The 16,297-nt window shown below is 34.1% G+C and overlaps 1 protein-coding gene across 2 annotated transcripts; it reads left to right on the plus strand.

The window, feature by feature from the left end:
* The first annotated feature begins 532 nt into the window (after nucleotides 1–532).
* On the plus strand, nucleotides 533–11,572 carry LOC136842663 (protein Star-like). Of its 2 annotated transcripts, XM_067110300.1 has the most exons (7): nucleotides 533–726; nucleotides 7,173–7,293; nucleotides 8,561–8,673; nucleotides 9,192–9,347; nucleotides 9,604–9,809; nucleotides 10,467–10,605; nucleotides 11,189–11,572. In XM_067110300.1, exons 2-7 carry the CDS (start codon nucleotides 7,194–7,196, stop codon nucleotides 11,384–11,386), a joined length of 912 nt encoding a protein of 303 aa, XP_066966401.1. In that variant the 5' UTR covers nucleotides 533–726; nucleotides 7,173–7,193; the 3' UTR covers nucleotides 11,387–11,572. The 2 variants fall into 2 exon arrangements, with proteins under 2 accessions (XP_066966401.1, XP_066966402.1); XM_067110301.1 differs by lacking the exon at nucleotides 533–726 and having other exon boundaries at nucleotides 6,723–7,293.
* The last annotated feature ends 4,725 nt before the right edge of the window (nucleotides 11,573–16,297 follow it).

The raw sequence follows: 16,297 nt of genomic DNA on the forward strand, positions 1-16,297 counted from the left end.
TAATTAACTAGAAGAAGGCAGAAAAAAAGTGGGATTGGAGAGACTTCCCTCTATGTTGATAAAAGTTATAATCATAATCTTGATTATTAGTAATTTCCCAGTAGCGTTTCGGAAACTCAAGAGAACCTTTTCCATAAGCCTCAGAAGCCGAGATGGCCAATGCAAACCCAACCCTAAAAACACTGTGTATCAGAGGACTTCACTAACAGAAAAAGAAAAGAAAGAAAAAATTGCCCAAATCGGTTCAAACCCCACCCCCACCCGTCCCCCACAATCAAGTACTGTCTACTGAAAGGTCTCAACATTTACTGGCGCATTCATTGAGCGAGTGATCATCGACGAAATACCATTCACAGAAATCGAGAACTGCTTTATTTCGGCTTGCTTGCCAGGAACCACGTCACACAATAAAGCCACAATGGTGTAAGAAGTGAATATTCTTTGTGGGGAACAAGCGGTTTGAATCACAACCGTTAAAGGAAGAAAGTTGTTTTTGTTATTGTTATTCCATTAACCAGTTTTTAGGAATGACTTTGATAAATATATAACAAAAAATTTATCAAACCTTCACATGCATGTGAACCAGGTGCCGCCATGAAAATCGCGAACGGGTGTAAGGTACTGGATGAAAGCTATACAAGCAATGTTGACAACGCACTCACTTTGAAGAGAGGCTCAATCAGATTCACACAGCAGACAATTCCGCCTTCGCTGCAGAAGTTTGAGGTAGGATTACGAACGTCTTGAGTTACGAAACTATAAGTCAATGGCAACAACACCTTTATTCCTTAGGAAGAAGGGTGCAAATATCCGTCTGCCTTTAGCTTTGTTAGATTATTTAAGGACATGATATATATGTCCGAAACAAAGATTTGTTTGAGTAAATAAGATTGCTGATTTTCTGTAAGTCGTTCAAGAATAGAGGAAGAGTCGCTATATGGAAACAAAACTAATCATTTTTCTAACGTACGAATTTCTTTTCTTGAAAGCTGTCGAAATCGCCTGCTCTAACGTCGGTGATGAATAAGTGATAATGGGTAAAACAGAAAACTCTGGGAATATTTCAACATACAGTTTTCCAGAGGTATCGAGTCAGCGCCGGATATCTTCTTCCTCCTAGAAAACTAATCAACTTTTTTTTTGCTCTTTACTTCAGTGCTGCAATCAACTTCTTAGAACTTTAACGAAAATTCATGATTTTTTTGGATTAAAATTTCTATTTATAAGAAAAATATGGGAATCCTCAGCGGCGGATGAATGGTTTATATCAAAATTATTTTGAACTGGATAAATAAAAATTGTTTTTCATGGGAAATTAATTCACCCATGCATACTTGACAATTAGTTTTGCACTAAGCGAAATTTGGTCAAACTTGACTACATGATTATTAAGCGTTTTTAAAAACGCCTGGTTCCTTGGGAAAGCCACGAATTCTATTTAATTTCAGCACCGCAAACAAACAGACAGTATGAATAAGTTACTAGCAGTCCAGGGAACTATTTGTAAACCTCTGTTGTAATATTGACAACTTCACCAATCAGCATTCAGCAGGTGATGGCCTTCACTTACTGCAACGGATTTTTATCCTTGCTTGTGTCTAGAGACACACAAACATATATAATATATATATATATATATATATATATATATATATATATATATATATATATATATATATATATATATATATATATATTATATGTGTAAGTGTATTTATCGTTATTCCCGATATATAGTGAGTTGTTCATTAAACGATATTTGTGGCTTAACATTCAGGGAATATAAAAATTCAAGCGTGTAAAAGTGACAAAAATTCATGTATAAAACATATATATATATATATATATATATATATATATATATATATATATATATATATATATATATATATATATATATATATATATATATATGTACACATGGAGGCGAGTGTGTGAGAGAGAGACAGACAGACCAAATATAGAGGATAAGCCCCAAATTCACATTTGAAATACACATCTAAGTTGCACCACGTATAAAAATAAGTCGATGTCACCGAAAGGCATTTGCATACGTCGTAAAAATACCTGCTAATTGAAGCCTCCGATGTTTATGGCGTTAGAGGCGAGCCATAATTCTCCCCGCGGCCAGAAGAGGTTTGCTGAGAAGGACAGCACTCGAGAAATTTGAAAGCACTGCGCTCGTCGTTAAGCTTCTTTACGAGGGTTATTTTGCCATGTTTATGAGGATCCTCGCTATGTTTATGAGGAGCACACGGGCCAGTTCTCCTTTGACTTATGCTTCGAAACCCTGGAGGGAAGTCCATTAGCGAATTCTCAATATATGTCCAACAGCTTTTCGCCATGGCCAGTTCCATGTGAATTCGAATGGCCGATAGCTAATTTACTCAGTTTTATTGTATGATTATAATTTGTAGTCGGGTGTCACGATTCCTTAAGAGTGGTTGTTATTCGCGTTTACGATAAAGAAAAATCTGATCTATGCTAACAACGTGTGGAAAAAAATACAGTCGCGTCTACTTTATAATAGAAAATTTTCTTAAGAATATAACTATCTGCGTGAGATTGTAAACATTTAGCCCATTTATTTAAAAAATATATATATAAAATATACATAATTTAAAAGTGTGGAGTTAAGCCCGGTCCCGAGGACGACAAAACGATGCATTTATCATTAATTTCAATTAAGGATTAACCCAGACCAGGTGTCCTGCTAGAACAAGGCTTATGGACAGCGCTCTCTCCCTGTCTCTAAAAAAACTCCTCCACTCCTTGCAGATGTGAAAGGTCTTTTTTTTTATTTGTTTGTATCAGTGTATGTACTTAGCTCTCATTTTAATATATTATATAAATTTCTCCTCAAATGAACCAGTCCTTCGGAAAATGGCTTAATGGACGAAACTGGTCAGGACCATATCCACTCTTTTATTTTTCCTTATGGTAATTCGAACTTGTGTTCACAAATTCCCGTGAGAAGTGACCATTCATCCTGCTTTCTGAATCAAAGCCTTTTATTCTGTTGCTATTTTTATCTCCAGGTAACACTGAAAGGACTATATCGCCCTACGTTGTTAATCGTTCAAGACACGCAACACAACTTAAAGTCGACAAACACACGAAGTCGAATATAAAGTTCACTAAACAACCCAGACACCCATTAAACATCCACTTACAGGACCCGTGAAGATGTCAATATATGTATAATATATATGCTGTACTGCACCTTCCTGACTGATGCGTCATCGTCAAGAATTGACGAGTTATTGCAGATCTTCGCAACAATTTCGTAGCGTTTCATCAAAGCCACCTCACTTTCCATTTGTACTTATGGCAGTACATTTAATAGCACTGGCAATAGGAACTTTCGTCTTATTCACTGGAATAATCTAACCTAACATAACCTAACCTATTCAACGCAAACAAAGACAACAAATAACGCATTGCACAAATACACGTTCGAATTGGCAACAGACGAACGTCATTTAGTACGAAAATATTCTTTATAGTTTCAAGCTTTTAAATAATTTTATTGTGTGCATTATATTACTTACACATACATTTTAACAATTCTTCTTGTGTGATTTGGCACTTTATTATTGATTTTGTATACTGTATACAGTGTAAAATCATTTAAGCTTTTAAATAATTTTATACTATAAATGACATTATTCTATGTTATCTTATACTTTATGGCATTTGTTTTCATGTGATCTGATCCTTTTTTATTCCCTTCAGTATTTTTATGGTCACTGAGATGAATCGTGACACTCCCGATGCCCTTTGAGCTCAAGTCCAGCCCCTCTAGGAAGAGGGTGAAAAATAAAATGTCAAAAATGACAGATATTAGCGTCTAATCTATTGTTTTCGAGGTCACTGAGATGAATGGTGACAGTCCCGATGCCCTTTCAGTCTAAGTTCAGCCCTGATAGGAATGGGAGGTGAGAAGGGATGGAAAATAAAAAGTCAGAAATGTTGGGCAATGTAATTGAAGTAACTATCTTAACAGGGAGAGAGAGAGAGAGAGAGAGAGAGAGAGAGAGAGAGAGAGAGAGAGAGAGGGAGAGAGAGAGAGAGAGAGAGGGGTGGAGAGGAGAGAAAGAGATTAGAGGGGGTGTTGGGAGGAGAAAGAGGGAAAGAGTGAGGGAAAGTTGGTGTTAGGGAGGAGAGAGAGAGAGAGAGAGAGAGAGAGAGAGAGAGAGAGAGAGAGAGAGAGCAATAGAGGTGGTGTTAGGGATATAGAGAGGGAAAGATATATATGTGGGAGAGAGAGAGAGAGAGAGGGAGGCAGGGTATTCTTTTACTGGTTGTCATTCAGTTTCCCATATATATACGGGGTTATATATATATATATATATATATATATATATATATATATATATATATATATATATATATATATATATATATATATATATATATATATATATATATATATATATATATATATATATATATATATATATATATATATATATGGAATCTATTGACCACTATTGACCACTTTTTACGAGATAGGTATGTAATTGTAATAGTCACAAAGCCTATTAACTTCTCGAATTCTTCACACTTTTTGGATACGCTTGCCACTTCCAAGCCTTAGCCCCAAAATGGAAGAATATGACGTAATTCTGATGTCCGTAGCAGGATTCGAACCTACGAGCAGTGTCTGAACGAGGCCACTTTCTTTTTCATCCTGTAGTTATATATTGGTTGTCTATCTTTGTAAATTTTCTTTAGTTTTTAGTTTTCTGTAAAAGAAAAATATGTGCCGGCTTTGTCTGTCCGTCCCTACTTTCTCTGTCCGGACTTTTTCTGTCCGTCCTCAGATCTTAAAAACTACTGAGGCTAGAGGGTTTCAAATTGCTATGTTGTCCATCCACCCTCCAGTCATCAAACATACCAAATTGCAACCCTCTAACTTCAGTAGTTTTTATTCTATTTAAGGTTAAAGTTAGCCATAATCGTGCTTCTGACGACGATATAGGAGAATCCACAACCGGGACGTGATTAAAGTTTCATGGGCCGCGGTTCATACACCATTATACCGAGACCACCTAAAGCATTGATTATACGCTGTACAGAAAACTCGATTGCGCCGAAGAAACTTGGTGCATTTTTTACCTGTGTTTTTTATAAACAACCCTGCACTTTTTCTCATTATCTACTCTTATACACACTAATTAAAGAAACATGAACTTGATGAAGCTTAGAAGTCAATAGGAGTGTTCCACTTTCCTTGAATTTCCATCTGATGCAATGAATGATCTTTCATGTCTCAAGTTCCCATACTTCGCATTCAAAGAACAAATGCTTTTATTTGTATATCCAGTGAACATGAGGTAGGCTACATGTAGTCAGCAAACTCTCACGTGAAGATCAATCACTGTTAAAAGAAAGCTTCACTGGAAAGATTAACTTAGCACAAATAATACCTTTTAATGCCCATTTGCCAGGAAAGGTTGGTTTTCGTGTCGAGAATGCGTTTACGTTAAATATATATTCGAGTTTTCACAAAAAATGCGATTGCAGATGAATAATGAGAACTAATAACAAACCAATATGTCTTACTCAAGTAAACTTGAAATTATTTTGAGATTTTACAACGTTAAGAATGACTCAAAGATTGTTCTTTGGAGTGAATAAAATATTTCATTATTTGAAAAATTCCTCCTTTTTCCTCATGTAAAATATTTGCCACCAAAAATTCAGTGAACTAGTAAAGAATTGAGTTCGTCGAGGGTGAATTTTATTACAAACAGAAGTGAATTTTGTTTAATTAGTAGGTTAATATATATATATATATATATATATATATATATATATATATATATATATATATATATATATATATATATATATATATATATATATATATATATATATATATATATATATATATATATGTGTGTATATATGTATGTATGTATATATATATATATATATATATATATATATATATATATATATATATATATATATATATATATATATATGTGTGTGTGTGTGTGTGTGTGTCTGTGTGAATAATATGCTTAAATCTTAAAAAATGTTACAGACCGAATAGTCGTCGTGCTCAGACGTATTCAAGTTTATGAATGTCCCCCTACAATTGTTAATTTTCTTTGAGTATCTCTAAAAGAAAACGACTATAATTTTATGGAGGTCTTGTTTGGTTGTTTAAACTCTTGTAATTTTTATTGTAATTATCAATAATGAAACCTAAGAATGTTAATTTGGAAAAGGTTAAAGTACCATTAAATTACAATCAAGCTTTCACTTAATAATTCTCGAATTTTAAATAGTGAAGGACTGAATGGCAAGCCCAAAAATTAAATATAGATAAAAAAATATATAGCCTATATACTACAGCATAAACATGATGTCTTTTGGTTGGGCTGGGCTAACCTTGCTACCGCGAGGACCCGGGTTTGATTCACGAGCAAAACGGAACACGTCAGGCTATGAATTATGTATTAGGCGCTTAGTAGTTAGAAGTATGCGTTGAGTCAAAACCAAGATGTGGAAACGAATGAAGAATTTTTCGGAATCGTAAGCGGAACACTAAAACCATTATATAAATAATGTGCATATTAATTATAACTGTTATTGTCATACAATACAAAGGACAAGTAAGTTCATTTATGTCGAAATGCGAATATATGGCGTGTGTTAGAAGCAATAAATAGACTATCAAAATATCAATTATATGATTAAAACAGCAAAATGCTCACTAGCACAAACTATTATAATTGTTATTAATGTTCAGGTAAAAAGAAAAAATGACACTATAATAGAGCCACTGACTTTGAATATTTAATTTCCCCTACCCGTTGCCACAACCCAGCTCGAAGGAAATTATCCTCACAGAGAAAGTCAGATTTTGCTCTATAAAAAAAAAAAAAGGCAATTGCCCCAACGATAAGAGTCAATTACGAAAATTATAGGCAACCTTGTGATTATTGATTCGGAAGACAAAAAAAAAAAAAAAAAAAAAAAAAAGTATGGCATTTGTTACTTGGTGAAGAGTAAACACGTACCAGTAAACCCTCAGTACATACCAAGTGTCTCATTGAGGAGCTGCGTCAGTTTGAGTATTGACCCTTTACATTCAATTAATAATCATCATTATCGTCCGCTATTAATCGCTATTATTTTCCCCTCTATACCAGCAGAGTGCCGTTAACTAAGTGAAAATGTGGCCAAATGTGTTTCGAGAAAAAATTATGTTCGTGGCGATGTTGGTTATGGTGTCGGCTCTCTCTTACCTGACGGGGAAACGCCAATTAGGACCAGGTGAGTTTTTCATTGGAATTATACCCAAATATTTGTTGTATTTCAAATAGGAATTTAGAATATTTGTCTATAATTCAGTTCTATGCCTAAATAAAATAGAATTTTCCTTGTACTGTGTCCAGAAAAGATTATTTGTGCATAACTCAGATCGATACTTAAGCAAAATAGAATATTCCTTACTTTTTATTCAAAAAAGATTATTTGTGTATAATCCAGATCTGTACCTGCTCAAAATAGAATATTCCCTGTTTTGTGCTCATAAAAGATTATTTGTGTATAATTCAGGTGTATACCTAAAAAAATAGAATATTCCTTATTTCGTGTTCAGAAAAGATTAAGGAACAATATTGATGTAGGGCCGATCCATAAGAGAAATGAGGATAAAGTCATTAACAATGGTAGGCTATCGATAGGCTTATCTTGGAAATGTGACTACCAACCATTCTCTGAGACATTGAGGCGCACACGCGGACTTTGGTAACAATCACTGGAATATAAAGAGCTTTGTTCCTTCCTTCCTTTATTTTTTAGCGTTATCGTAATTATAGATTATTAAAAATGCCAAAAACTACAGACAAAACGTTAAGATAATTTACACAATCGTGTTAAAGTTTTCCTTTTAAGTTTACAGTTATCTTTACAGTTATTGCAAAAATAAGTTACTAAAACTGATTAAAACAAAAAACAAAAGATTACGGTAATTACATAATTTTGTTTATATTTCCCTTGCAGGTATACAATGCCTTTTTGCTTAGTCAGGAAGGCAAAAACCTTAGAGCTCAGTGTAATGGTAAATAATGTATGAAAACCATTCATTATGAATGATGATAATCTCCGGGTGCAATATATAGGGTATCATTACTTCGCAAGACCTTAGTAGTTTTAGTAGGGTTGCAGAATATATACAAAAACGTATCTTTCGTAATTTTTCTGTCAATAACCAATTATCCCGTCAGAGTATCTTACGTGGTGCACTGTAGGCATTACTAAAGATTGTATACATCTTCCACTCGGCCCCTGACATGACCCACTTTTTAGGCTTTTACTGTTCCTCCTTTCCCACTTCCTTTCTTCCACTTCACTGTCCAACCACTCTAACTCCTTCATTTCACTTCGCATGCACTGAATGGCTGAAAGCTAAATTTTCATAAATCAAATCAACAACTTACGAAGTCAGTTTTGAAATTGTATGTAAACTTTCTCGAATTAGCCATTCTCATCATTATTACATCACCTAATTAATGTTTTCGTGTTCTTCCCATAACAGAGTGGAAGCGTCAAGTTAAAAACCTACCGTCTGTAAGCACAACACCGAGACCGCCCACCCAAGCTGCAGTCCCAAGCCCACCTCCTTGCACGCCCACTCCATATCATTTCGAGGTAATTAGTTATAAGTAATTCCAAAATTCGCTGACGTTATGTTTATTTTCATAAACACCGGTTCCATGATGGTTCCTGTCATTAAGCACACGTCTCTCCTAGGGTACGTCCAGGCTACAGAAAAACATGTCGTCAACACACGTCGGTTACTTATTGCATACATCATAAATAGGTTGAATACAAGTTAACGACTTGTTGGTAGTCATGACCAGTGCTTCATGCTATTACGCGGCATTATCCACTTACGGTTGTTTACTTGTTTTCACCATGTTTGCGATAAGTATGCGATAAGAAGCCTATGTTTGTTTACATGTTTTACTAGTGGTGTAGGCGCTCCCCTGGCTTTGTAGAGAATACCAGTTCTATTTTACACCCTGATTAGAATATGGCAGAACTGAAGCAGTACGATCATTTTTCGCCGTTTTTCTTTTATTTCGCCAAATGAAAACCTTTTCAGAAATAAAGAATTTTGTCATTTCAGTAAATCAATGGAAATACATCTTAAATATTGCTTACAGGGGGCAGACCAGGAGGACCCCAAGCTGATCGAATACATCCGACGAGAGTTGTTGATTCCACCAGCCGTTCAACCTTACAAACTTGGTCGCCCTGATCTAGACCACCTTTCTCAGTTCAACCAGTCGGAAATCGCCAACGAAATGCTCAAAGGAATGGTGATTATCCTCAAATCATTTTTGTATCCCGGTTTTTGGGGAGGGGTACCATTCATCGATCATGACATTTTTACATCAATCACTTTCGCTCAGTCTCGTTTTTGTCGCGGTCTGGAAATTGCTTTCTTCCAGTTTTTTTGTGTAAATAATGTAAAAACGGTTATCGGTATAAAATGATAAAATTATTTATCATTACGTCATGATAACCGCTTCTGTATCTGGAAATCAAGGTTAAAGTAATATTTGATCGATACAGAAAGACGGGTTCTTCGTTGAAGTCGGTGCCGCCGATGGAGAGAGCCTGAGTAACTCGATATTCTTCGAGAGGCAGCTTGGGTGGAGGGGACTGCTGATCGAGGCAACGCCAGCGTATTTCGATGCGCTGAAGAAAAAAAATAGGAATGCTTACATCATCCACGCTGCTCTTTCTGTGACTAATTATGCCTCTGAAGTCACTTTCCAGTGAGTTATAAGATGGGTCAATGGAGAGGTTGTGTCATCTAAAATCAAATATTATGCAGTGCTGAATGTCTCTACAATGTTTTTAGACATTGTGTATAGTGAGTAATATTAGTCTATTTTTTAGATGGAGTCGGGAGGGGTGAAAAGTGTGTTGCCGGAGGTGTGGGGGAGGTGGACTAGTGATACTCTAAAATAACTTTTATAATAGTTTCTGGAACGTTTCAGTATTGCAATAATCATGCTGCAAATTGCAGAATTCTCTATTTTGAACTGATCTTCATAGAAGTTAAATGGTGATGCAAAAGACGACAGAAGGTGATGAGCATTTGATACTCATAGATTGCTTGATCAAGTCAAAACCATGAATATGAAAGATACCTATCTATTGCTTAAATATTTGTGAAATATTTCTCCCTTTAAGCCAAATATTTTCATGGGTAGGTAGGTTTCCCGAAGATAATGGGATTTGTTGACCATTTGTTGCATATTTGGTTAATGTTACTTTGTGGTCTATGTGTCTCAGACCATCGTGGTTGAACTTATCTTAAGACAAACTACTCAGGAACAAAAATTCAGCATTCCCGTCAAAGAAAATATTGCTTTACCAATCTTGTACTGTATGTTCTCTTGTTTATACTTTCGCATTACGTTTTTCAGAGCTAATTTAGGATATGGCAGCAAGTTGGGCAACCAGGGTGTCAAGGTGAAGGGAATTCCCTTATTCTCTATTCTTCGAGCCTTGGACGTCAAAATAGTAGATTTCTTGTCTCTAGATATCGAGTCTTTCGAAGTTAAGGTAGGCTTTTATACAAGTTCATTGCCATTATTCACCAGTAATTTGCTAGAAATAATTATCAACCGTTCTGGCCAGTAAAGCTGTTTTTTCATGAACAGAAATTCTCTCAGAAAGGTCAGCGTGAAACATACCTAACCATGTTGCTTCTGAATTGGTAACTGTAGAATTGTACCTCTAAGTAAAGGCATTAACAATTGGATGGTATTTAGGACTTTATTTTTTACGGTTTATTTCCAAACTTACGGTGATGTAAGCCTAAACGAAAATCTATGATCCCTAGAGTCACCCATTCCTCTTGTATGGATACAAAATACGGAACAAGCTATTCTAACTTTTTCTTACAAAATTTAATTTTCTGAGAGAGAGAGAGAGAGAGAGAGAGAGAGAGAGAGAGAGAGAGAGAGAGAGAGAGAGAGAGAGAGAGAGAGGGAGAGAGAGAGAGAGACTCTTCATTACATATAATTACAAGGGAGGTGATATTTTTCTGATTTCCGACAAAAAAACTGCCTGAATTTTTCAGCATCTTTGCAAATAACTTTATTTTAAAACAAATAAAGAGTCTTTAAAATTATTTTTTTTTCAGGTACTGAATACAGTCCCATGGGGTAAGATCAAGTTCAGGCTCATGTGTATCGAGGTAGCCCACATCCCAGAGGGCAAGGATTTCCTGACGAAATTCCTGCAGGAAAAGGGATACAAATTCTTAGGATATGGTTACCTAGACATCGATGCTTGGTATGCACTGCCGGAGCTCCTAAACACAAGTGTAAAACCTTGGTAATTTAGCTTGTGATTGTATATAGTTCCTTGGAATATTTTTCACTGATTATTTATTTCTTTATATTTGGTCCTATGTGTGTGCATTTCTAATATGAATGTTTGAAATAATTAATTCATGTAAAGATTTTGTTCTATATTTAAGGTGCATTGCTCATGTGTTGTATGTATGACCAAGATATTCCTCAAATACAAGAATACCTCCAAATATACATAGATTTGCTTAATCTGAAAGTCTTATTTCCATCCTTCAACGGTATCCTCGTCTGAAAATCAGTGAATCTTCCATAGAAAAAGATAAAGCCTAGAATCGTCCAAAAAGAGTAAAATAAGTTATTATATATCATCAAACCGATATCGTTCAGTTAGACTCTTCAAAAGGACTGATGCATAGTAGAAGAAATTTACATTATATGCTAAGATATAAACGATAATTTATACGAAAGTTCAGACAATTCAGTTTAAAAAACTCTATGATATCTGTAAATAGTAGGTGGAGTTTTTCAGTCGAAAATAACAGGTGTATCGTTTTATTGTTTTATCAGTCACCGTGACTGGGCTCCTAGAAATATATATGCATATACAATATACCTTTATATATACTGTATATATATATATATATATATATATATATATATATATATATATATATATATATATAGATATATATATATATGTGTAGATATATATATTTATATATATATATATATATATATATATATATATATATATATATATATATATATATATATATACATATATATTGTTAAGTGGGAAACCACTTCCTAAACAAACCCAAACCTCCAAACTCCCTTGTAATCCAAATAACGTAATTTTCGTACTGATACCTAACTGAGGATGGGTGTGAGAAACTCAGCCCCTACGTAAATTTCTCTCAATGCTCCCCTTTTTGGTGCATCTGTTTATCTTTCTTAAAGACCTGGTGACTGCTTGAATTACCTCTTTTCAGATGAAAGGAATGGAGACGAAGCCTGCTGAAAATCCCCCACAAAAACTGGCAAACATGGGTTGCCATAAGTCACCAGGATTTGGGAGATTCCAACATAGATAACGAGGTGACTGAACCACCATCTTGCGTTCCCAGTGACCTCTGGAAGGAGCAAGAAAATAAGCCCCCGAGGTCACATAAGGCGAGAAACAGTGGTCATCGGCCTCAGAAACATGCCGGTAGCAGGCCGACGCACACCCCCTTGAATGCTCCTTACTGAGCTAACCCCTCCACGTGGTCGCCTTTCGATCACCCAGTCACATTACCTGTGCATTCCCATTAAACTCATCCCCCCCCCAGACCTGGTGAATTCGACGAGGCCCCTCCATTACACCGTTATAAGGTAACGTCCTGATTTGAGGTTCTTTCATCAGTCACGCATCTTTAATCTTTCACTGCACTCTGTTTTCTTTTCTGAAGTGCAAGTTATCACAAAGACCTGACTCACTGAGATCAGTGTGAATTTTAATGCAAGCATATCTCAACAGAATCGAGTTATCTTGGCACCCTCTGTGCAACCCCCGATCTGCCCTAAATAGTTATACTTATATTTGTGTAACAGCTGGCATTATCTAAATTGCAGACGGTATATAGACAGCTGTGGAAACACCTACTTTTCTTGTGCTTCTTGCAGTGAAAAGGCCACTGCAATCAATTCTTCAGTATCCCATTCAAGAGAATTAATCATAGACTCTTCAATAGTCGAACCCATGCTAGAATAACTAACCAAGTGACAGCCTCTGTTGTATCTGCCAGTCATTCCCAGCCTTCTGATCGACATGTTTAACTGTAAATATATTCCATTTAAAGTAAACCTAAGTGTTTATCTGCAACAGTCCCTTGTTGAAGTACGGCCTTCAGCCCAACTGTTTTTCTATTTAGTTTCCTGCCTGACCTAGCAATTGCAGTCAGAATCACAAGGTGTATTAATAAGCCCCCCTGTCCATGAGTTAGACACCAGTTTGGACCCTGAACAAGGAAGACAGTAGGCCAGATAAGAACCTAAATATATATATATATATATATATATATATATATATATATATATATATATATATATATATATATATATATATATATATATAATATATATATATATATATATATATATATATATATATATATATATATATATATATATATATATATATATATATATATATATATATATATATATATATATATATATATATATATATATATATATATATATATATTTATATATATATATATATATATATATATATATATATATATATATACATATATATATATATATATATATATATATATATATATATATATATATTTATATATATAAATATAAATATATATATATATATATATATATATATATATATATATGAATGTATGTATATGTATATATGCATATATATTTCAGGGAACCCAGTCACGGTCATTCATATAACAATAAAACGATACACCTGTTATTTTCCACTGAAAAATAATCAAGTGGATAGTACATGCACTCCGTCAGAAAAGCTCCACTAACTCTTTACTGATGTCAAAGTTTTTTTTTTTTTATTTCTGCACTTTCGTATAAATTATCGTCTTCATCTTATCATATAATGTAAATTTTTTCTACTATGTATCAGTCCTTTTGAAGAGTCTAACTGAACGACACCGGTTTGATAATATCTAATAACTTATATATATATATATATATATATATATATATATATATATATATATATATATATATATATATATATATATATATATATATACATTGCAAAAAATCACTGGAGACGTGTGATGGTCATATATGCTTTAACCAGGAGAAAGGTGAAAAGGAATTACTTTAACTGAGCGCATTCATGTATTTCTTCACATCATCAGGGTTCAGGTACAAGTAACAAGGAAACAAATACAGAGTCACAAGACGACTTCGTGGCAAGACAAACAATGCTAAAAGGATAAACTACGCTAACAATTACCACTGTTCGGTTATTTTTAGCGTAGTTTATCTTTTTAGCATTGTTTGTCTTGCCACGAAGTCTTCTTGTGACTCTGTATTTGTTTCCTTGTCACTTGTCCCTGAACCCTGATGAGGTGTAGAAAATATATATATATATATATATATATATATATATATATATATATATATATATATATATATATATATATATATATATATATATATATATATATATATATATATATATTATATATATATATATATATATTTATATATATATATTTATATATAGATATATATATATATATATATATATATATATATATATATATATATATATATATATATATATATATATACATACATATATATATACATACATATATAACTGTAATGAGGTACACCTCCTGCACACCATCTCATCTTCCAATAGGTAGAGTAAGATGTAATATAAGAACATTTTATGTTCTGTTAAAATAATGTCTATTATTTTAATTTCAACCGTAAAGGTTCACAACTGCCCTTTTGGGTGAGCTCTTAATCCCTTTTCCTTGTCCAAGTGACTGCCTAACGACCTTGATTTCAGGTGTTGTTCTGTCGGAGATGCTAATCCTGCCTCACTCCCACTCTTATTGACTGACCCGCGTGACTGGTGCCATCTTGAACACCTGGGCCAGACAACCGCACATGCGAGACCCTTACAGAAAACGTGGTCCCCCCACCTTACAACGACATCTACATGGAACGGGATCGTAACCTCCCGATGCTATATAGGGGCATCGCATGGGCGTATCATCCTCAGAAGAGCTTAGAATCTTAGAAGACGTTGGAAACTTATCCAGGATACTTCCATCCTCCCTTGCTTCCTTGAACTGCCCCTTGCTGTCCCATGTGGCTGTCCAGAGCCTCAGTTACTTTTGTTAGTGAATCTCTTTAACACTACCCTCCATCGCTGGCCCACCCCATAGACAAGGAATCCGTCTCCTGATGAAGGTAAGGTACCAGAGTCAAGGTTCTTATGTCAGTTACATCCCTGTCAATCTTTTGCTATTTTCCATTTCCTTTTCACAGTGTGATATACCTACAAGGAGACCTATAATGCTTTTATTTGTGCTGTTAATTTATTTACCAGTGAAGCGAAGTGTAACATAATTGTTTAAAATTATAGTTATCAGAATCAACTCCTTTCTAAACACCTTCTGTGCAACTCCTCGATTCCTTGATCAAGCGCCTTACTGCAGCTAAGTAACCACGTATGTCCTCGATTGCAGATAGGAGTCAGCCTGCTGTGGACCTGTTACCATCTTGTGTGCGCAGTGGCATAACCACCGTTCCTCTCCCCTGCGGTGTCCTTTGAAGCGGACCCCCTCTGAGTTTCTTCAGAGAATTAACCATTTGTTTATTAACCTTATTAAACAACAGGACTCTGTTTACCTGTCTTTACTTACACTCCCATTCTTCTGATATGTGTGTTTTCTAATGTAAATATAATTAATGAAGTGAAACCTTAGTGCTTACCTAATAGCTTCCCCGCCCTTGAAGAGGCCCTCAGCCGAAATCTTTTGCATAAGGTTTTACTTGAACCCAAAGGTAAATTTCCATAGCCCTCAGCTTAGAACCATATCAGTATGTATATATATATATATATATATATATATATATATATATATATATATATATATATATATATATATATATATATATATATATATATATATATATATATATATATATATATATATATATATATATATATATATATATATATATATATATATATATATATATATATATATATATATATATATATATATATATATATATATATATATATATATATATATATATATATATATATATATATATATATATATATATATATATATATAATATATATATATATATATATATATATATATATGTGTGTGTGTGTGTGTGTGTGTGTGTGTGTGTGTGTGTGTGTGTGT

The sequence above is a fragment of the Macrobrachium rosenbergii genome, chromosome 10, assembly GCF_040412425.1.
Source record: "Macrobrachium rosenbergii isolate ZJJX-2024 chromosome 10, ASM4041242v1, whole genome shotgun sequence".
Taxonomy (NCBI): Eukaryota; Metazoa; Arthropoda; class Malacostraca; order Decapoda; family Palaemonidae; genus Macrobrachium; species Macrobrachium rosenbergii.

Excerpts from the sequence above, each read along its gene's own strand:
- LOC136842663 (XM_067110300.1), top strand. The coding sequence starts at position 7,194 with ATGTGGCCAAATGTGTTTCGAGAAAAAATTATGTTCGTGGCGATGTTG. Across the intron at positions 8,674-9,191 it reads CCACTCCATATCATTTCGAG|GGGGCAGACCAGGAGGACCC; the intron begins GTAATTAGTTAT and ends TATTGCTTACAG. Across the intron at positions 9,348-9,603 it reads ACGAAATGCTCAAAGGAATG|AAAGACGGGTTCTTCGTTGA; the intron begins GTGATTATCCTC and ends TGATCGATACAG.